Source organism: Eubalaena glacialis, chromosome 6 (genome assembly GCF_028564815.1).
Source record: "Eubalaena glacialis isolate mEubGla1 chromosome 6, mEubGla1.1.hap2.+ XY, whole genome shotgun sequence".
Classification (NCBI taxonomy): Eukaryota; Metazoa; Chordata; class Mammalia; order Artiodactyla; family Balaenidae; genus Eubalaena; species Eubalaena glacialis.
In genome coordinates this window covers 5,995,200-6,017,930 of record NC_083721.1, presented here as the reverse complement: position 1 = coordinate 6,017,930, position 22,731 = coordinate 5,995,200, and the positions used below count along the sequence as shown (strand labels likewise).

Sequence of the window (22,731 nt, the reverse complement as noted above, 5' to 3'; positions counted from 1 at the left end):
AGCACCACTTATTGAAGAGGCTGTCTTTTCTCCACTGTATATGCTTGCCTCCTTTATCAAAGATAAGGTGACCATATGTGCGTGGGTTTATCTCTGGGCTTTCTATCCTGTTCCATTGATCTATATTTCTGTTTTTGTGCCAGTACCAAACTGTCTTGATTACTGTAGCTTTGTAATATAGTCTGAAGTCAGGGAGCCTGATTCCTCCAGCTCCATTTTTCGTTCTCAAGATTGGCAGGCGGATTCTTAACCACTATGCCACCAGGGAAGCCCATGAGTTTTTTTTTTATTTTTATTTTTTGGCCATGCCACGTGGCTTGTGGGGTCTTATCAATAGTTCCCCAACCAGGGATCGAACCCATGCCCCCTGCAGTGGAAGAGTGGAGTCCTAACCACTGAATTCCCTATATGAGTTCTTTGTATATTTTGGATATTAATCCCTTATCAGATGTAGTATTTGCAATATCTTCTTTAATTCAGTAGGCAGCCTTTTTGTTTTGTTGATAGTTTCCTTTGCTGTGCAAAGTCTTTTAGTTTGATGTAATCCAGTTTATTTATTTTTACTTTTGTTTCCCTTGTCTGAGGAGACAGATCCAAAAAAATATTGCTAAGACTGATGTCAAAGAGCATACTGCTTATGTTTTCTTCTAGAAGTTTTATGGTTTCAGGTCTTACATTTAAGTCTTTAATCTATTTTGAGTTTATTTTTGTATATGGTATGAGAAAGTAGTCCAGTTTGATTGTTTTCCATGTAGCTGTCCAGTTTTCCCAACACCATTTATTGAAGACACTGTTTTTTCCTCATTGTGTATTCTTGCCTCCTTTGTCATAGATTAAGTGACCCTAAATGTGTGGGTTTATTTTCAGGGTCCCTATTCTGTTCTGTCGATCTGTATGTCTGTTTTTGTGCCAGTACCATACAGTTTTGATTTTGTAGCTTTGTAGTATAGTTTGAAACTAGGGAGCATAATACTTCCAGTTTTGTCTTTCCTTCTTAAGATTATTTTGGCTACTTGGGGTCTTTTGTGACAGCAAACAATTTAATAGATATGTATAGATATATGTATACACACACAAGAATAAGAATATATTAGATAGATATTAATAGAATGTATTCTTCTATTACACTTATTAAACAATTTCCAAATCTTTTATGTTCTTGGTCACAAAGGAAACGTTCATAAATTTCAAAAAGGGATGATTTTACAGGATACATTTTTATCCCAAGTATAGAATTACAATCTGGAAGAGAAATATCATAAAAACTTAAGAAATAAATATATGCCATTTCAAATAACTCCATATCCAAGGGAAAACAAAACTGATATTACAAGTCATCAAATAATAAGCAAAAGGTATTATTTCATACACAAACCCCAATATACAGCCAAATCTCTATACAGAGGAAAATTGTTAACTTTAAATATTCTTTAATTAAAGCAGAAAGGCAAAAACTTAGTAAATAAATATTCAACTTATAAAATTATGAAAATAGAAAAAAAAGAGTAGTCAGTGAATCAATAAAAAGAAAAACCAAGATTAATTTAATACAAAAGAGAAAGTGTGTGTCTGTGTGCCTCTGTGTGTGCATATATGAATACAATTTATATATAATTTGAATATATATAATTTGAATACATTTATATGTAATTTGACTATATATAATTTGAACAGACAAATGAAATAGATGAAGTCCCTGACCAGTTGATATATTACTTAGAAAACTTTCAGTTATATACCTAGATCAATTTCTGTTATGAATTCAGATGGGAAGTCTAAATAATATATTAGCAAACTGTATCCAGCAATGAATTAAAGGTAATACACCAAATTAGAGCAGAATTTTTTCTATCAAAGTAATTCATTACATGAACTTATTGATGGAGAAAAACTGTAAGATTGTGTCCATAAATACCAAGAAGATATTTGATATAATTCATCAGACATTCCTAGTTAAAATAAACATGAATTAAAATATAAGTAGAAGGAAACTGAGTAAATATGATAAAAACCAATTATCAAAAGAAAACTGTATCCTAATGAACCATGAAATACTGAAGCATTTCTATTAAAATCAGAAGAAAGATAGGCATGCCTGTCGTCACCATATTATTAAACATTGTTTTAGAAGCTGTAGTTATTACAAAAAAGTAAGAAAATGAAATATCTCATATATATGTAGCATATATGAAATATAAAAATTATCTTTATTTGTGTATGATGTAATTGTATGCCTAGAAATCTCAACAAACTCCAATAAAATCCATTAGAATTGGTATTATAGTTTATTAAGTTTCTGGATTAAAAAAATGCAAAAATTAGTAGCTTTTATTTATATCAACTATAATGGTTAGGAAGTTAAAATGTAAAAAACATATCTCACTCACAATGGTGGTAAAAATCTCTAAAATGTTTAGGAATAAATTTATCTGAAAGACACCAACAAATACTAAAGTAATGGGGAGACCTATGATGCCCTGAGTAGGATGACCTAACAATAAGAAGTGATAATTCCTAAACTAATAAATACATTTAGTGCTATTTCAATGAAAAGCCTATTTAATATTTTTGACACTAGGAAAAATGATCTTAAAATGAATTGGAATAATACATGCCTGAGAAGAGCCAAGAAAATTTTGAAAAAGGAGACTTTGTGTAGCAAAGTCTTGCCTTTCTGAATATTGAAATTTATGTTAAAAACTACAGTGATAAAAGCTGTATATTGGCGTGGGAACTGATAAATACATCCATGGATATGTTTATATATTTATATATAGACTAGTGTGTTAACAGATCCAAATGTATACATAGAACTTTATAAACGACAAAAATAACATCTCAGTTCAAGGGAAAAATAATGGTATGGGCATAATTTGTCACCTATCTGGAAGAAAACAGAGCCCTACTTTATATCATATACAAAATTAGATTCCAGGTGGATTAAGTCTCTAGATGTTAATAATTAATACAAAATAATAGAAATACATTTCAGAGAATAAAACTTAGATAAATTTGTGTATATAAAGGGCGGCAAAACAAAACAAAAAAACCCAACAAAATTTGTAAAAAGTTATAGACTGGAAAAAAAACCTTGTAACCTGACAAAGGACTAATATTTCTATTGTATAAAGAACCTCTAAAAGTTGATAATAAAACACAAACAACTCGTAAAAATGGGCAAAACATATGAAGGCATTTATCTGAATAGCAAATGTAAGTGGCTAAAACTCGTGAAAAATATGCCTTTCCTTTCCAGTAATGAGGAAAATGTAAATTAAAACAAAAATGAAATTCCATTTTCTCCCAACAGGTTGGCAAAGATTAAAAAGAGCAATCATCTTCATTGCTCATGGAGATAAAGGAAAAGGGGCCAGGCACATATTACGATGGGAATGTAAATTGCTACAATTTCTTTTTTTAGAAAGAAATCTAATCCTCCCCACCATTTTATTCATTTTAATATAGCGTTGTTTGTATAGGCACAAACGTGTGAACTTTCTGAAAAACCATCAACTGGGAAATATTTGAATAAGTTGTTATATATTTAATATTAAGCAGATGTTAATAACAATGAGTTACAGCCATATGAATTAATCTGGACAAATGTCCACGATGTACTAAGCTAAAAAATCAAATTGTGCATAGTATGTTCCCATATCTGTTAAAAAAAAAACACAAAAATGAAACAAAAATAGCCTCTATATATGTATTAAGGTAGAGTTAGGTACATATAAAATTTTTAATATTGAGTATCATAGAAGCTTGGGACTGGAAATTGTGTATATGGCTTAATTTTTTCCTGTGAGCTTGAAGTGCCTTTGTAATAAAAATCACCGAATCCTACCCCTACCCCATTTTTACTAAGATATAATTGAAATGTAACATTGTATGAGTTTAAGGGGTACAACCTAATGATGTAATATATGTAGGTGGTGTGAAATGATCACCACAATAAGTTAACATCCATCATCTCACATAGTTACAATTTGTTTCCTTCTGATGAGAAAAATAACCTAATATTTTAAGAGACTGGGAACCACTGGTTAAGTCGAGAGAACATAAAGTAGAAGGTGTATCCTAACCCTGCCCCTAACTTGCAATGTGACATTTTTTGCCTTTATTTCCTTGCCTCTAAGGTGTGAGTGGTGGTGACTGCCCTATGGAATTAGGTTACAGTGTCATAGTGAAGATAAAATGAGGGATGAAGACAAACATAATTTGGATAGTTAAATGGTATTGAAATGCAAGCTATTTATCCTCAAGAAAATTCTCAGACATTCTCAATTTCTATGACGCAGGTGACAAAATTGCCCGAGGAAGCATCTTCCCTTCCCAATGGTGATGTAACAGGAGAAGCACAGAGCACCACAGAGGTAAGAGCTGGTATCTTGAACCATATCCTGGAGACCCATTTACTCAGAATGTCTACTAGGTTCTAATCTTTTCATATCTGTTTGTCTATCTGTCTACCTCATCTATCTATCTATCTATCTATCTATCTATCTATCTATCTATCTATCTATCTATCTATCATCTATCTTTCTATCTTTTTTAATCTCTAAAATTATAAAGCCTCTTTCCACACAAGCAATAGAAAATAAATACTCCCTAAATATGGAATCCTTTGGACTTCTCTTCACAAGCCTTAAATGGGTGAATTAACTCCTATTAGGGTCTTTATTACTCTACCATGCACATGAGTCAGGTCTATGGACTTATACCGACAGATCCAATCAGCAAAGTCGAGGGTTGGTGATCCCATACTCTAGGGGTTAGGTGACTAATACACAGACGTCCACGTTTGCTTTGTTTATGTATTGTGTATCTAAATAAGGAAACCACAGCACGTGTGGTCTGGTGTTGCCTTAGAAGCTTATCCAAGGTTAGTGATACCATGGGTTTCCTTTATGACCAGGGAACAGAGAAGGCTGAAGAAAGTGGACAACACGAGGCACAAAAAGAGGGCAGTGAAGATGCGGGCGACCTCACCGGATCCCCAAAGAATGTGAGTGTTTGCTTCTTTCACTGTAGTTTCACTGGATTCAGTTCTGTTCAACAAGCATTTATTTAGCTCTGCCAGATGCCAGGAATCTTTCTGGGCACACGAGACTGGGCGTGAAAGTAAGGAACTGAGGGTTTAGCCAGGAGGCAGCAGGTAATTTTCACTTAATGTGTTAACTGCTGTGTTCAAGGTGGGTAGAGGGCTGAAAGGAAGCCAGAGGCAGGACCCTGAACCCAGGCCTGGAGTGACAGGCTACGCAAGGCTTTAATGATTTGTCATTGTGTTGTTACGGTTAGGTTGGGCTCATGTTCTTTCTAAAGCAAGGGACCTTATGCCTTGCTCATGCATAGTGATGGACTCCTATCACACTTGTCGACTTAAAAATAATGTACAACGTGAGCGTTGTGAGTTAAGTTTTATTTGGGGCAGAATGAGGACAGCATCTCAGATGGCTCTGAGAAACTGCTCCGAAGAGGTGGGGGGAAACGTCAGTACATATGTGATTTTGGTAAAGGGGAGTCCATGCCATCAAGAGCATATTTTTTTGCAGAAGGTTGCTGCTAGTCTCGTGAGGGTTACTGTTAGTCACGAGGAGCAGACGTCACCATGAAGGATTTTAGTGCTTTTCTAGATACGAGGAGATGCCAGAATTGGGCTCATAAAATCTTCTCCTGAAAGCTTCTAACTATCTGAAGACCTGTTCTGCGAGTTTTTCCCGGAGCACAGAGTGCCTCATTCCTGATCTCCACCCCGAACTCCTTTCAAGGGGTGTCAAAAGACAGCAGCTGCAGCAGCGCATGATTTAATCCTTGTAGAGGCAGATGGCAAGTGCCAGTTTGTAGTTGACGTACTCCACCAAGAGGATTTGTGGGAAGCCAATGGGAGCTGAGGATAATAGGGTCCCTGGGGGAGGGAAACTGACACCAATTCAAAGCCAATCAGGGGAATCTCAGGGCCCCGCTGATGCAAGGCCTGTGAGCTAATTCTAAAGCGTTCCAATGCAGGGCCCACAGGGTAAAGGGCCGAGGGGAGACTGTGGTTCTGGAAGCACCAAGCTAAGATAATGGTGGATCAGATGGGCTACTTATTCAAGGAATTCTGAAAATGTGGTTGGGAAGCCAGGCAAAGGGGAAACCCTGGAGCCACCGAGGGAGCCCGAATGGGCTGAGCCTCCTCTTGGGAGAATTTCAGTGGGCTTCTGCCTTGGGCCAATTGTAGCAAAGACTACTTACCAAACCCCGATGGTATGCATTTGTACCTATTTATTGATTCCAGGAGAGATGTGGACAGCTTTTAAGATCACTGGATTCTTGTTCCCAGCAGATGGAATTTGACTAGGAAAGGGGCCAAGACTGACAACCACGTTGTGGAAAATGGGGGTGGCATCAGTTTGTCTTTATCATAAGGAATTTAAATTTGGGAGGAACCAAGGCAGTAAATTCCCTTATGTTTGAATACTGCTATTTCAAAATGTTGATGATTTAAGACCCTTTGACGTTTCTGTTTTGAAGAAAGATGAAATCTTCAGTCTTGACCTAGAAGTTAGGTGGGGTTTCATGGCAGCCTGTATAATTCAGAAATAATCAATTTAAGGTGAAATAGAGTGACAATTTAATTATCCTGTAATTTATAAAAATCTTTAAAAACGTTTTATAATTTGAACTTTCCATGAATTGCCTAATGCACTGGTACAGCATTATTGATTTACATGTTGAAATTCAGTTTGCTCCTTTTAAGACAGAGAGACAAAGGTAAAAACATTACACCCCAATCCCTTTCTCCCATGAGACCAAGAAGAAGACAGCATTTTAAAAATCAGACCCTGACTTCTACAGCAAGGGCAGGGTTGGCTTCAGCTTCTTAGCCGCTGGGCTGGTTAGTTCAATGAAGTAATAAGCCATCCAGCTTGGGGATTCTCTTTGCTAATATTTTTAAAAATTGTGAGCCCTTTACAAAGTAAATTATAGTCTTGTGAATCCTAATAGGAAATAAAAACATTGCTGTGTTACTTTTGCTTGGGCTGCGATGAAGAAATGACTACATAGAAGACATTTTTATTTTAGATGAATATAGTATTAACATTAATGATCAACTCTTTAATAATATTTATTCTACATAAAGAGAGATTTTGACTTTTTCCCATTTGACAAGTGATACATGCTCTTTGACTTGTTGTGATTCAGTTAAATAAGGAAAAAACTATGATTGGTCAGTGAACATTAAAAATGACATAACATGATTAGCTTTGGGACTCAATATATAGGAAACTCGATTGAAATTTAAAAAAGAGACAAAAACTATCTGATATTTGGGATGCTTGCATTTTGTGCTTCAAGAACCTTCTGTCTGTTTTTCTGGTTTTTGGGTTGTTTTACAAGGTTAAGATGGGAAGGCCGTCTTGGCTATTTGACATCACATCTTTCCCGGCTGTGCACCCAGGCTTACGTGGGCTTATTTGTGATGAACAGAGGGCCAATTAGATCATGTGTTTTAGCTCTTTAACACGATTTTTTATTTTATTTTATTTTTAAAATTTTATTGAAGTATAGTTGATTTACAATGTTGCGTTTAATTTCTGCCATATGGCACAGTGATTCAGTTATACCTATTATATATATATCCTTTTTCATATTCTTTTCCATTATGGTTTATCACAGGATATTGAACATAGTTTCCTGTGCTGTACAGTAGGACCTTCTTGTTCATCCATTCTCTATATAATAGTTGGCATCTGCTAACCCCACACTCCCAATCCTTCCCTCCTCCACCATCCCTTCCCTTTGGAAACCACAAGTCTGTTCTCTATATTTGTGAGTCTGTTTTTGATTGTAGATAAGTTCGTTTGTGTTGTATTTTAAATTCCATGTATAAGTGATATCATATGGTATTTGTCTTTCTCTTTCTGACTTACTTCCCTTAGTATGATAGTCCCTAGGTCCATCCATGTTGCTGCAAATGGCATTATTTCATTCTTCTTTATGGCTGAGTAGTATTCCATTGTATATATGTACCACATCTTCTTTACCCATTCATCTGTCGATGGACAGTTAGGTTGTTTCCATGTGTTGGCTATTGTACTAGGTTGGCCAAAAGGTTCATTTGGGTTTTTCCCTAAGATGTTATGGAAAAAAGCCAAATGAACTTTCTGGCCAACCCAATAAATTGTTAATGCGAATTTTTAAAGTACCAGTCACATCCAGTAGACTCTTCTCAGATAAATCCAAGGCTTTTAGATAAAATCTCTGGCTCTGTTGAAACCATCTTGGGGAAATCTCATGGATTTGTACCTTTTGCTCCTCCAGCCCATTGTATCTAAACAGCAGCTCCCTGTGCTTCCTTCTCTAACCAACATTCCGTGAGGGATATAAATAACATAATCTTTGTGGCTCTAGATTTGGTTCATAACACTTCTGGCCGTGGACCGTCAGCTTCACTAATTTCTCTAGACACCATCATATCTGCTGTATGCCCCCACCTCCTGGCTGGCAGGAGATTCAATCTGGGTGAAGCGTTTCGGAGACTCACTCCTCCTTGGGGACTTAGAGTCATCGTGGGGTCTTCAGTGGTGACTGGAGGGGAGAGGGCCCTGGTTCTTTGTGGTGGTGACTTTGTGATGTGGGTTTCCTGCTGCCTCTTGGCAGCTGTTGACGCTGGTCCCTCAGCTTGGATCAGGCCCTCTGCCCTGGCTGGACGTGGCCATGCCTCTCACAGTGACCAGTCGTATGCTTCCTCGTACATCGTGCCCAGGTGCTACCCAGATGCCCCAGTGGTCCCTGGTTCAGCGTCTACATCAAGCAGGGCCTGGGTAGCGCCACCTGGAATACCCACCTCCTTCTGCCCCCTTCTCTCTTCAATCTGGCTGCTTCATCTCCTCAGCTCCAAGCCCTAAGCTCCAAGCTCGTTTTTCCAGGGATTATCTAGCTTCCTCGCCTCTTTCAGCCCAGGATTTTGATAAGCAAGGCTTATAACTTCTTCCCTAGAGGCGGAGAGCCAGAACAAGTATGAGGCTGTCTTCTTGGAGTGTGGGGAATGACAGTAACTCTATTCCCTCCCTCTAATTTTGGGTAGTAGGGAGAACAAAATGAGAATTCTTATCCTGGTATATACAGCCATACTATTCATGACAAGGAATACAAATGTATTTTAACCTCTTATTCTGAAATGATTACAGACTCACAGGGACGTAGTACAGAGCCCTGTGTGCCCTTTGCCTGGCTTCCGCTAATGATGACATCTCAGATGGCTGCAGTAGGAGATGGAAACCAGGAGTATGACATTCGTGCATCTCTGTTAAGTAGACTTGCAGACCTTATTCACGGTTGGCCATTTTTTTCAAACCTTTCATTTGTATGTTAAAAGTCATTCCTCTGTGTGTTAAGAACCATTTTCAAGTGTGCAGTGGTAACAGCTCCCTGCAGCGTCTGGCGGTGTTAAAACGAGTGACAGACCAGCTAAGTGAGTGTCTGAGTTGTGTTCATCTGATCTCAACTATCGCACATGCTTACTCAGTACACACTTGCAAATGTTCAAAGGATGCCATTTTAATGGGGAAAATATTTACCGAAGAATATCACATTGATTTGAAAAAAAGAGATGAGGACAGAAATTGTTATCTCCTTTAGCGAGATGGATTTCCCCTGATCACCAACCCAAGCCTCTGGGGTTCTTACACACAAGATGCCGAGGTGTATATTTCCTACTTGCTGACAGGTTGGGGCAGCGTTTGGGAGGCAAGATGGTGCACACTGAAAAGATCATTCATTCCTGCCTCAGAAGATGTCACCTGTAGCTTCAGTCCCCCTGTAGAGAGGGGACTTCATGGTCCCCTTCCCTGATGACCCAGGGAGGGATGAGGGGATAAGGAGGAGAGGGGAGGCTTGTGAACAGTACCAGAGGAGTAAAGGAAGAAAGCAGGTCACCTCAGCTTCTGGGCACACTGAGAAGGGGACTACAGACTGGGGGTGTCATGAGAACATTATGAAACCCTGGAAATGGAGAAGACGCAGCTTGTTCTTCTTGGTGTTTGGTTTCCATCGAGGTCAAAGTATTTTACATGGTATTCTTTGCTAACTCAATGGTCCTCTCCAAAATCTTCTAAGACCTTGGCTTGACTGACTACATGATTATGGTCTATAAATCTTCCCCACTTTGCTTCCTCCAATATCTGTCTTGAGGATAGTTTCTCAACCAAGGGGTGGGCATTGGTTTAGGTCCTCCACAAGCTCGTGAGTCTAGGGCTGTGTCCCTGTACTGTCTGCAGATGGAGAGAACCCTGCTCTTGCCCCTGACCTTCAGCCTCTCTGAGGCTGGCTGCCCTCCTCAGGTCCCTCTGGACTGGCCCCCGCCCTCCTTCCACACCAGCCACTTGTCATAACCAGCCACTGCCTGACACTCACCGTGGCTGACACCTGTCCTTAGTCCTGGCCACATGCCACATCAGCAGCCTGCCTCCCTGGCCAAGTTCCCAACAGAAATAGCTGTTGGTGAGGTTCTAAGACTTTGAAGGCTTCCTCTGATTAGCTTTCTTAGAAGAACAACAAGGTAAAATGATTTTAAGTTGTAGCTTCGTCAAGTGAATGATTCATACCCTATCCTAAGATCCTGCAAAATCTCAACTTAATTGACCATATGATTATAATTATCTATTTGCCAACCATAAAAATCAGTCCAAGCATTGTATATAGATGACTTTTAAGGATCTACCTAATTCTGACACTTTATAATTCTGTGAGCTAAGGATGGATGTTTAAGTTTTTATTTAATTAATATATCCCACCTCCTCCTAAGAAAGATTTGAGGCATGAGTGGCATACATAAATACCTTCATTCAACATTTTATTGACAGACTGAATGCTGCCATATGCCGGGCAGTCCAGGGACTGAAAGTGAGCTTCTATTCTGGTGGAGCTGGTGATGGTCATAGCCAAGGTTCTTCAAAGCTTACCTGACCTTTTGAGGCTAAGTATTTCTATAAATTCTCTGAGCAGTTACTTTCTCTATTTAATGTCTCTTTCAAGAAATTAAGGTCAATTCAGATATTGATAAAGCCCTAGGTCCCTCGGTAATTGCTGCTAGCTAACCTGTAAAAGTTGAGATTAGCACTTATTCCTGTAAGAACCCCTACTGCCCTCCAGCTTAGCTCTAAGGATAATCCCATTTTTAATAGTGTGTTTTTTGTTAATTCATTTGTTTCAGCTGTACACAATTAATAAAAATAATTGGATTTAGAAAAGTGTAAAACTCTACATAGCTAACAATTCTGTGTTGCATATAGTGAATTTTAATTTGATCTCATGTGGATAAGAAGAAAATGAATGTTCTTTGAGATCTAAAGAGCTAATAGGAGACTTTATAGGTTCATTTATCTAGTCACTTAACACATTTATTGAGCTTATACCTTGGTTCCAGACAGTGGCTGGGTCCTGGAGATCCTAAAATGAATAAAGACACAAGTTGTGCCCCAAGGAGTACACAGACTAGTTAGGGAGACAGAAAAATAAATGATGATTATGGTAGCAAATAAGGGAGTCCCCTAACTCAGGCTTATGGGTCAGGAAAGTCTTCCTTGAAAAGATCATTTTAAACAGTGTCCTGGAAGGTGTCGCTGATGTGAGAAAGTTGTATGTGACTGTTAGCTGAAATAAAGAATCATGAGGCTAGAGAGGTGAGCAGGGGCCAGATCATGGCGGTCTTTCAACCGTTCTAAGGATTATGGATTTATCTTGAAAAGATGGAAAGTTTTCAACACGAGGGCAGCATGGTAAGGTGGGTTGTCTTTTAGAGTGGTATTTCTGGCTACTGTGTGGAGAACAGGTTGGATATAAGGAAGACTAGAGGTGATGTAACCCCGGTGAGAGAAGATGGCGGTCCTGGCAAAGGAAGGACAAGGCATGGGCAGAATGAGACAGTATTAAAGAGGTGCAATCAACACATCGCTGAGAAACCAACACCCGGATTTTGCAACAAGTGCAGGACTCTCTTTTCCTGGACTTCATTTTAGCTTTAAAACTTGCTGTGTTGCCAGAATTAATTTGGAGATTCCCAGTGCTGAAGAACCTCTTGGGCTGACTCAGTCTTGGCTGGCTGGATCAGGTTTTCACATTTTGTATTTTCTTTGCCAGTCTCAGAAATCTGAGAGTATTGCTCTGGAGCTGGCCAAAAACGTGAGGCTGGGCCAGAGAAGGTGGCAGTGTGGTGGGTCCTCCACCACTTGCCTTCCATGAGAATCTTGAGAGGCAGCATGGTAGAGTAGGAAAGAGACTAAATTAGGAACCAGGAATCTTGAAGTGAGTCCTGATTATGTTACTTACTTGTGCTCTGATTCTGGGCACATTACTTAACTCTGTGGTCTTGGTGTCCTCATCTGTCCATAGAAGGGACTGGGTAAGAGGATGTAAGCAAATATGAGATTGCTTTCAACTCCCTCAGTCCAAAATTCCATGATCTCAGGGATGGGAAGTTTCTTATTTCTTTGCAATTTTAGGAGATATCGCCTGGTTCTCCCACTTTGATCTGGGGGAAATAGAAATTCCAGTGGGTTGGCAGAGTGGAGACCTGTTTGAGCCCAGGATGGCCTCACCCTTTCTTACCTTAAAGTTTCTTTCTTTAACCAGAAATCAGTGTTTAAATATTACGTGGTTCAGAAATGTTATCATTTTGTTCTGATGCTGAAAAAGTTTTTGATCTGTTTTTATTAATTGGTTCAGAACTGAAGTAAAGGCATGCTTATAAGGACATAAAAGCCAAAAAGCCATATTTTGTTCAAATTTTCTAATTGCTTACGTATGTGGTTTGAAATTTCCCTGATAGCTCTATAGGTCTGCAATATGCTTTAGATATAGATACAGAATCAAACATATAATTAAGCAGTATTACTAATTAGTTATATTTTCTCAGGAGTACGAGTGATGAAAATATGTCTTTAATTTCATAATACTCCAAGGGCTTGAAATCTAATGCATGAAATAAGTAGGCATTGCTCAGTTATCATATCTTTGCTATTGGTATGTTTTCTCAATAAATAGATGTCTTTCATTTTGATAAACATGCATTTTATTATAGTGTGCTTAATTTTCATTTATTTTTTAAATTAAAAAATTTTTATGTGTTTTAATTTTTTAATTTTTATACAATTTTTAAAGGTTACTTTTAATTTACAGTTATTACAAAATATTGGCTATACAGTTTGCTTAATTTTTAGATTCAACTTAAAAACTTATGCAAATTTATATTTTTCTTTCATTTCTGTTTATGGACTTAAGGAAGAAGAGGGAGAGACAGCAACAGAAGAGGTACAGTAGCATATTTCACAGTCGTGTTGTACTTAACAAAAGCATCTTTTAGGTGAGAGAGTTGCAGCTTTAGCCACATTCTCCTTGTTCTTCATGATACAGAGAAGCGGATGCAACCCACACTCCCAGAAAGTCCTCCTTTAGCCTGCCAAGAAGAGAAATAAAATAAGATGGAGATACATTTATCAAAGGGAGATTGAAGGGGAAACAGGGTGTGGCTTTGGACTCTTTTCTGAGCCTCCTGTGGTGAAGGTGTCGTCAGTGAAGTCAGGCCAGGCTGGACCAAGTCCTTCAGTGGAGATTTCTTCTCTATTTTTTCTTCCCACCCCATTGAGTAGCACACACTTAATGCAGCTTGCATGGTGCTTACTGGTGTTGTTTGATTGCCTCCTATTCACTTTGTTGGTGAGGGAGGGATTCTCTCCCTCTGGTTACAGGAATGGCACAACACCTGCCACTGGACAGGTGAGATGGACAGTGGTTTATTAGTCACATGTTCTCCAAGCCCAAGGGATGAGGCTATCCACGCATGCAGGGCCCCACGGGGGGGGGGGGGTCACTTGGGACCAGAGTGAACAATTGGGGGCAGTGGGAGGCAGGCTTTGTAGTATCAAGAGGGTGGGGTGTCCCCTGGTCCACATGGAGGATGTGATTGGCCTGTTTGCATAATTCTGGGGGATAAGCAGGCACTGTGTCTGGTCCCTTGATAAGGAGGGCTGCTCGGGTGGGAGACCCAATCTGTGGGAGCAGAAGGGGAGGTGAACCAGTCAGGCCATTTTAAGTCTTCCCGATTTTACCAGATGTTAAGGCAGCAGATAATACTGAGTCTTAATTTTAGGTCTTGCACCACAGGTGTGTACCTTAGACACCATGAGGTTTAAACATGCAGCTCATCGCTTAGCATCTGGAAGATATTTGACGTTAGGTAACCTCATGGTTCCAGGATTTCTAGTGGGGATCTACCCAGGGGGAGCATTATTATTTGTATGTGTGTGTGGGGGGCTTTTTTTTTTTTTGGGAGTAGAGTTGATTTACAATGTTGTGTTAGTTTTAGGTGTACAACAAAGTGATATATATCTATATATATACACATAGATATAGATATATATTCTCTATATATCCATATATATTCTATACATAGAATATATATGTCCATACATATATTCTATATATTCTATACATAGAATATATATATCCATATATATTCTATATATTCTATATATAGAATATATATATCCATATATATTCTATATATTCTACACGTAGAATATATATATTCTACATATTCTATATATAGAATATATATTCTACGTGTAGAATATATATCCATATATATCCTATATATAGACTATATATCCATATATATCCTATATATTCTGTACATAGAATATATATATATGCATATATATATATTCTATGTATTCCAGACATAGAATATATATCCATATATTCTATATATTCTATACATAGAATATATATATATTCTAAATATTCTATATATAGAATATATATATTCTATGTATAGAATATATATATCCATATCTATATTCTATATATTCTATATATAGAAAAATATATATCCATATCTATATTCTATATATTCTATATATAGAATATATATATCCATATCTATATTCAGTATATTCTCTATATAGAATATATATATTCTTTTTCAGATTCTTTTCCCTTATAGGTTATTATAAACTATTGAGTATAGTTTCCTTGTTATACAGTAGGTCCTTGTTGGTTATCTGTTTTATACATAGTAGTGTGTATATGTCGATCCTGAGCTCCTAATTCATCCCTTCCCACAGGGGAGCACTAGCGACTTGAGAAGAATTTTTGTTTTTTTAACCCTGTTTGGGAGCATTTGCCCTTTAATTTACATTTAAAATCAGTTTCTTTAAATATTTTATTTACAAATTCTGAATAGTGAAGACATAGGAGATGCTGCAGGCACTCAGTACTGGCTCCCACCCCTTCCCCCTACCCCAACCCCCAGGCCTTGCTTCTTCGTTCAAAATGCATATGGGCACCCTGCACTAAATAAATGGCTCCCCGTGTCAAGTGTCAGCAGCCTCAGGACTGGATGCAGTTGGATACGAAGCGATGAAGCCCAGTAGCTTTCATGACAGGATGTGTGCATTTAACCATGCTCCGAAGAATTTCAATGATTGTGCCCAGACCCAAGGCAGTACCTCAGAGGTGACATTTGCCATTTCCCCACTGTGTGGGAGCCTCAAGTTGGCTTGCCTGTCGAATCTGCACTTTATTAGCTGGATGTTGGGGAGTTTTAACTTCAACCCCTAACAGGGACGGCATCATGTCAATGTGTGGATGAATCTTTTCCGAGGATGTTAGTGGATTCTGGGGGCAGGTCCAAAGTGACATTCTCAGATTCTCCCTACTTCTATTCCATCCTCTCATGTTAGCCAAATCTCAGTGACCTTTATTGTAATCAAGACTTTTAAGAATATTGTTTTTGAACATTTTTGGGTTAATCATTTAAAAATGCTAATCAGAGGGCTAAATTAAAAATGAAAACTCAAGGACAGAGAGAATATTTACCAAAAGTCACATGTATTGTCTAGGTATTTCAGTGGAAGGTCATCAACATTAAAGAAGGTCCCAAATGTCAAAAGAAACTCCTTCCCAAAACTTTTGTTGATTTTTGAAATTACAAAAAATTCATAATCTTTATAGAAAATTTAGAAAATACAGATAAAAACAGAAAATAAAAATATCTTATAACCCCGTTACCCAGAGAGAACCACTAGCTACATACTCACATACACATACACATATTTATCAAACTTTGATGAATACGCTTCTGTAATCTACTTTTGTTCATGTAATTAATCTATATATTTTTTGGGGGGATGGTAAATATAGATCTGCTTCATTATTTTTAATATTATTTTATCAAACTAATCCCTATTCTTAGACCTAAAAGTTATTTTTAGCCTATTCCATACAGCGACTTTTCATTATCTATGTATCTTTCCAATAATAATTTCTTTAGTTTCTCTCTTACTAGACAAGCTTCCATTTTTTAAAATCCCATTTTTATATATAAAAATAAGACAAACGTATTATTAATTTGAAAGTAGTTTCAGATTATATATGTAGGTTGCTGATAACTTTGGCTTCAAGAAATTAGCTCACTATAACAAATATAACCAGCTTATACATTTAAAACCTTCATCCTTTCTGACAAAATTCTATTTGCTGAGATTCTTTTTGTATTTTATTCTTCCAACTGCCTTCTGAATTTTTAAAGGCAACAAGATGAGAGCAATCTGTTAATATGAGTAAAGACTCTATGCTTAAGAGGAGTCATGAAACTTGTTAGAATTAATGTTTTGCCCTGCAGAACTATCCCAGATTGTGGGGTCTGTGTTTAGGAAGATGATGTCTTTGTGTGTGTGTGTGTGTGTGTGTGTGTGTGTGTGTTGTATGTGTGCAGTGTGGGGTGTGTAGGAGGCCCTCAACTCTAGTCTGATGTTTTACACTCTTTTCCTCACTGTATCTGTTGACCCTTACACTTTTCAATAATAATGTAATTTTTGTTAAAATAAGATGGAAGAAATAACCGCGGAGGGTGCAGAAGGGGAAGCAGAGGAAGAGGAAGCTGAGAAAGGAGAAGAGGAGGGGCCAGGAGAAGAAGAAGAAGGAGAAGAGGAAGAAGATTCTTAGGCCTTTTCATGCTTTATTCTTCCACTTGTCCAGGTAGCCACATCGCTCTGGGGTTGAAGGTTTGTTTATTACCGTCTGCCATGTAGACCACATTTCACTTGGTGATAGAAGTGGATTTCAATTCGATCTATTTGTCTGTCTTCCCGAGGCCCTGGGCTGCTCCTTCCTGGAGCCGCAGGGCTGGTGAACTCTACCGGACCCGTTTCTTGGGCGCTAGGGCGAGGAAGGCCTGTGGTTGGTATGATTTCTAGGAAAAAGCATAACTTCGAGGTGAGGAAGAGTTTGTTTTGTACTTGCTCCCTCCTCTTCCTCTTTATTTAAGTGAAAGCACAGGACGTGTTCTGTTATCAGCGTTCTGTCACGTGGACTCCTTTACTGACCAACATACTTACGTATCCTTAGGAGAGTTTACAATCGATGTTCATAACGATGGCAAGAAATTACAACCTAAAAATACCACAAAGCTGGCTGCTCATGAAAAAAGATATTGCTACTAGAGATTCAACGATAAGTGCTTGATATTACATTTATTCAATTATATTCATTGATTTATATCAAAATATTCATTTATTCAATATTAGCCCAAACACTCATGTAGAAACACTTTGGAATATGGTGAAGTCACTTGAGGTAACTTTGACAAGTACACTTGCTGCCTTGTAATTTTTTTTTTTAACATCTTTATTGGAATATAATTGCTTTACAATGGTGTGTTAGTTTCTGCTTTATAACAAAGTGAATCAGCTATACATATACATATATCCTCATATCTCCTCCCTCTTGCATCTCCCTCCCACCCTCCCTGTGCCACCCCTCCAGGTGGTCATAAAGCACCGAGCTGATCTCCCTGTGCTATGCGGCTGCTTCCCACTAGCTATCTGTTTTACATTTGGTAGTGTATATATGTCCATGCCACTCTCTCACTTCGTCCCAGCTTACCCTTCCCCCTCCCCGTGTCCTCAAGTCCATTCTCTACATCTGCGTCTTTATTTCTGTCCTACCCCTAGGTTCTTCATAACCTTTTATTTTTAGGTTCCATATATATGTGTTAGCATACGGTATTTGTTTTTCTCTTTCTGACTTACTTCACTCTGTATGACAGACTCTAAGTCCATCCACCTCACTACAAATAACTCAATTTTGTTTCCTTTTATGGCTGAGTAATATTCCATTGTATATATTTGCCACATCTTCTTTATCCATTCATCTGATGATGGACACTTAGGTTGCTTCCATGTCCTGGCTATTGTAAACAGAGCTGCAATGAACATTGTGGTACATGACTCTTTTTGAATTATGGTTTTCTCAGGGTATATGCCCAGTAGTGGGATTGCTGGGTCGTATGGTAGTTCTATTTTTAGTTTCTTAAGGAACCTCCATACTGTTCTCCATAGTGCTGCCTTGTAATTTTAAACTTATACTGACGATGAAAAAGAATTATGTACTTCTTAATAGTCTGGTGAGTGCCACATAAATATATTAATAAGATAATGATAGTGGACATTGAGATCACAGGGGAAATGCTCAAATATTGTGGGCCATACAGATAAGACGGTAGGTATGAAAACATCGAAAGATCATTAAGAGCTATAAAAATATCTGGTTTAACAGACAGTTAGCAAATACCCATGTAAATGTTATGTTTTTATTGACATTATTGGACCTTGCAACCAAGGCAGCTGTTTATTCTCTAGGGCAGTGAGGCTTACAGTTTGCTCTGGTGCCATAAGTGTTCTTGTTAATTTAAATTAAAAAAATTTTTGTCTCCTTTCTGTCCATATTATGCCTCCACTGATACATGTAAGATAGATTTGGGGGCTGTTGATATCAGGGGAGCAGGAAGAAGAGGAGAATGAGGGAGTGAGCCCTGGACACACAGCAGGTCTTCAGTTAAGGTCTGCGGTCACACTTGGAGCCTGTCTAGTGAAGGGCGGACAAAAGGGTTCAGCTGGATAAGGAAAAAGAAATCCCCAGTGCTTGTAAATATCGGCTAACAAACAGCTCTGCTCTATGTACCAAAGACCAATTTGAATATTATAAATCTCCCCTCTTAATTTACTTACACTTATACATAAAATACTACTATTAAAAAATGAATATATTTTTAGGAAATCTTGGAGCTGGTGGGAGTAGCCATCACATTTTATTATCGGACCATGAAAGTTTCATCACTCCTTTATTCAAATTACAAAGCAAATCCAGCCCATCATTTGATGTTTTCCCAGGTGGTTTCTTTCATGTTGTGGACACATAGACATCTATTTTAGGGCCAAATGATTGTCTTTTGGGAAGTGATCCCATTTCCTTTCTTTATTTTTTATTTTCTTCTAAATAAAATAAAATAAAACATTACTATTGAGCAGTCTGTTGTCAGTCTGATTAGTGTCCCTAATCCCATTTCTAAGGAATGAATAGGGGCTCAGTTTTGGAAAAAAAGAAAAGTGGCGAGTTTACTTCTAGAAATTTTATCTGAAGAATGATGGGAAAGGAAAATATGCCAACATTTATCATTATACCAACTCCCCCAACAATCAAAGACTCATAAATACTGTTTAAATTCATTTCCATTCACTCCGTTTGTAATGTTCTTTTAAAATTATTCAGTTTTAATGTACTTATAAAAAAATATTGAATGGGAAATGACACAGCTGAGAGGGAATCCTTCATGTAGCCAGATGGCTTTATAGGCTGATTATGGAAAAAAGAAAGGCAAATATCGCTGTGGCCAGCCCATTTTGACTGTTTCTCTGATGGCTTCTAGTTTGGAATTACTATATTTGCCATGAGGTCAAAATGCGTGACAGTGAAGGAGGGAATCAGACAGCTTCCTAAATCCCACTCCCGACCCCCGGAGAGATCCAATGTCCTTCTTGAAAATGCAACATGGCAGTGCAATCATGCATTTCACTGGGCAGACCATTCAGTGTCTAAAGACAAACCCATCTCATGGCTCATGGATCTGCCAGGCATTTTATTTGAAAAGATGGTTCTAGGACTGTGGCAATGAATGGAACTATGAAACATTTCTCATTTCCTGTGTTTGAAATTGATGCTAAATTGATGCCCCAGGAGATACAGTGTATAGTCTGAGACTGAGTTCTGTCTCCTAACAGGCTGATGCTTAATACTGTCCTCTAGTCTAGCTGTGGACCATTTCAATTTCCTGCCCCAGGACTAAGCTGTAAATTCAGCCTCTCCATTTTCCATGAAAACGCAGTGGGGAAACTATAATTGAAGATGTCAACTTCCTTCTTTTTTTTTTTTTAATGTTGAAATCCAATAAATCCAATTTATTTCCAAAGGCTGTTATGTCTTTATTTTTACATTCTTACATTTTCTTGCCTTAAGCAATGGTATTTTATGACTATTTAATTTCAAAATTATAAGAGAAACGGCCCACAGACATTCCTACCAGTATTAGGAGACAATGTCTACGTCCCTTTTACGATAATATCTGCTTAGAATTTACTTAACACTTCCCTTTTAATCATTCTCAATTCCTTTTGCATTTAAAAAATTTTAAATTTTTTATCAATTTTTATTGGAGTATAGTTGCTTTACAATGTTGTGTTAGTTTCTGCTGTACAGCAAAGTGAATCAGCTATACGTATACATATATCCCCTCTTTTTTGGATTTCCTTCCCATGTAGGTCACCACAGATCATTGAGTAGGGTTCCCTGTGCTATACCGTAGGTTCTCATTAGTTATCTATTTTATACATAGTAGTGTATATATGTCAATTCCAGTCTCCCAGTTAGTCCCAGCCCCCGCTTCCCTCCTTGGTAACCATAAGTTTGTTCTCTACATCTGTGGAAGGTATCAACTTCCTTCTATGTTTGATAGTTTGGCACAGAGAAAGGATATAAACATCATTTGGTTTTCCATGAGAAAAATTTAATTTCCTTTCTTTGCACTTGATGAGTAGTGGTTTCTAGAATAAAAAGCAATACTTCCCTTGATTATATGTTGAAGAGTTCAGTTTTTGATAAACATTCTCTGTCTCTCTTTAACAGTCTTCTCCCTAATATTTCCCCTTTCTTTTAGGAAACCCAAGCCATGAAGCACCATTTCAACTCTCTTCCCACAAACCAAATTCAACAAAATGCTTTGGCCCAAAGCTAGCACACGTCTGTCAGTACATCCAGGGTTCACCGAGGAATTGTATGATCCGACACGGTTAGATCTCCATGCATATACCTGCTTAATCATATCAACATGAAATCAAATGTGAAGACAACACATGCATACCTTCATGGGCCTGACATTTGTGGCCTTTGCTTAATTTTTTTTTTTTTTTGGCTCTGCATGAATAGACCTTCTAATACCCTGAAAAAAATTTCAAAATATAGAACTTCTCTTTGTGATATGACAAAAGTATTTCTTTGTATGTGCCTTATGCTACTTTTCTCAGAATTAGCTTTGAAAATGAAGAGATTCATAGAGAACAATCATACTAATAAAGATGAATAGCAAATATCTTGTCCCAAGGAGGAGATTTCTTCATTTCTAGTCTCTCTGTGTATAACCTGAACTCAATCTGTCTCTTGCAGAGTCTGAATGCTCAGCAGAACTTTTCTGTCTCCATTGGGATGGATCCTTTTTGTTGCACTGATTATTTGGTCCATGTTTTCAAATGTTATGTCTTGTTATGTCGTATTTTATATTATTCACACCGCTGCGTACATTGTCTCCGAAGCCTTGTTTAAATGTCACTACCGTCCACATGTGTAAGGGTCATGATGCAGACAAATAAATTTGCCACCCCAGTGCCCTTTGCTCGTTTCTACGCTGCAGGGAGTGGCTGCTTCTGCTTCTCTTGCGTTGGTTGATTTGCAGTCGTGGCTGCTACGTGCAAAGCCCGTGACTGTAATTTTGCCTCTTGATGCTGAGTGTCTGTTCAGCGAGAGCTGGTCCGGCCCCATGACTTGTTCACCAGGTAGGTTTGAAGCGATTCTCTGCTCACCTGCCCCATCTCAGTGTCTGATAGCTATGTTTTTCTTTATGGTAAGGTGTTGCTGACATCTCTCCCCTATCTGCGTATGTGCTGCTCCGTGTATTTTTCTTGCAGCCGACGTTGCTTCTGTGCTCTCAGAAGGGCCCTTCCCCGTGCTGTTTTCCTAATTAAGGACAATGATGGCCATCAGCTTGGAGTGACCATAAACTTTTCCTCCTTCTGAATCTGCCTATTGATTTTGCAGCTAAGCCTGTTGGTGTCTTTGGGGAATGTTGTCTCTGGTGGCAGAAGTCGTGTGGCTCACAGCACTCTGGCAAACAGCTCTTTTCTTGTTACCCTGGTAACAAAAAGAGGCATTTTGAAGAGAATGAAGATGATTTTATTCCAAATTGTTGAAGTAGACTACTTTGAAGACATTTCTCCCTAGTTAAAAATAAGGTGAGAGACTGCAGTGGGATGGAAATTCATATAATTAAAAATTAGTTCCTATTTTGTACTTCGTTGCATTAAATTATATCCTGTCTAAAAAGCATCACAATTTTATAGCACCTCCACACCCAAATAGGCTTTAAGTTTTTGCTGTTGCTTGGGCTGACTCTTAGCCCTTGTGGTAGAGTAGGATGGAGATAGATTTATTTAGCTAGGTGCCAATTTCCCTCCTATTTCTCATATTTTTAAATGAAGATAAATATTTGTGCTAATAATAAGCAGAGTAGACCACTTATTTAAATTGAATTAATTTTTTCTTATGTTGTCTTTCTGTAGTTAGGAAATTAATATTCTAGTA

General features: G+C 37.9%; 1 protein-coding gene across 1 annotated transcript in view; it reads left to right on the top strand.

Moving 5' to 3' along the window:
• SH3BGR (SH3 domain binding glutamate rich protein) overlaps positions 1-21,382 on the top strand; it is a 58,941-nt gene extending 37,559 nt beyond the window's left edge. The window contains exons 4-8 of the mRNA XM_061192860.1: positions 4,299-4,373; positions 4,916-5,005; positions 13,264-13,293; positions 16,873-17,022; positions 21,035-21,382. Coding sequence (XP_061048843.1) covers positions 4,299-4,373; positions 4,916-5,005; positions 13,264-13,293; positions 16,873-16,989 — 312 coding nt within the window. The 3' untranslated portion in view covers positions 16,990-17,022; positions 21,035-21,382. The remainder of the gene's footprint in view (positions 1-4,298; positions 4,374-4,915; positions 5,006-13,263; positions 13,294-16,872; positions 17,023-21,034) is intronic.
• Positions 21,383-22,731: the final 1,349 nt, after the last annotated feature.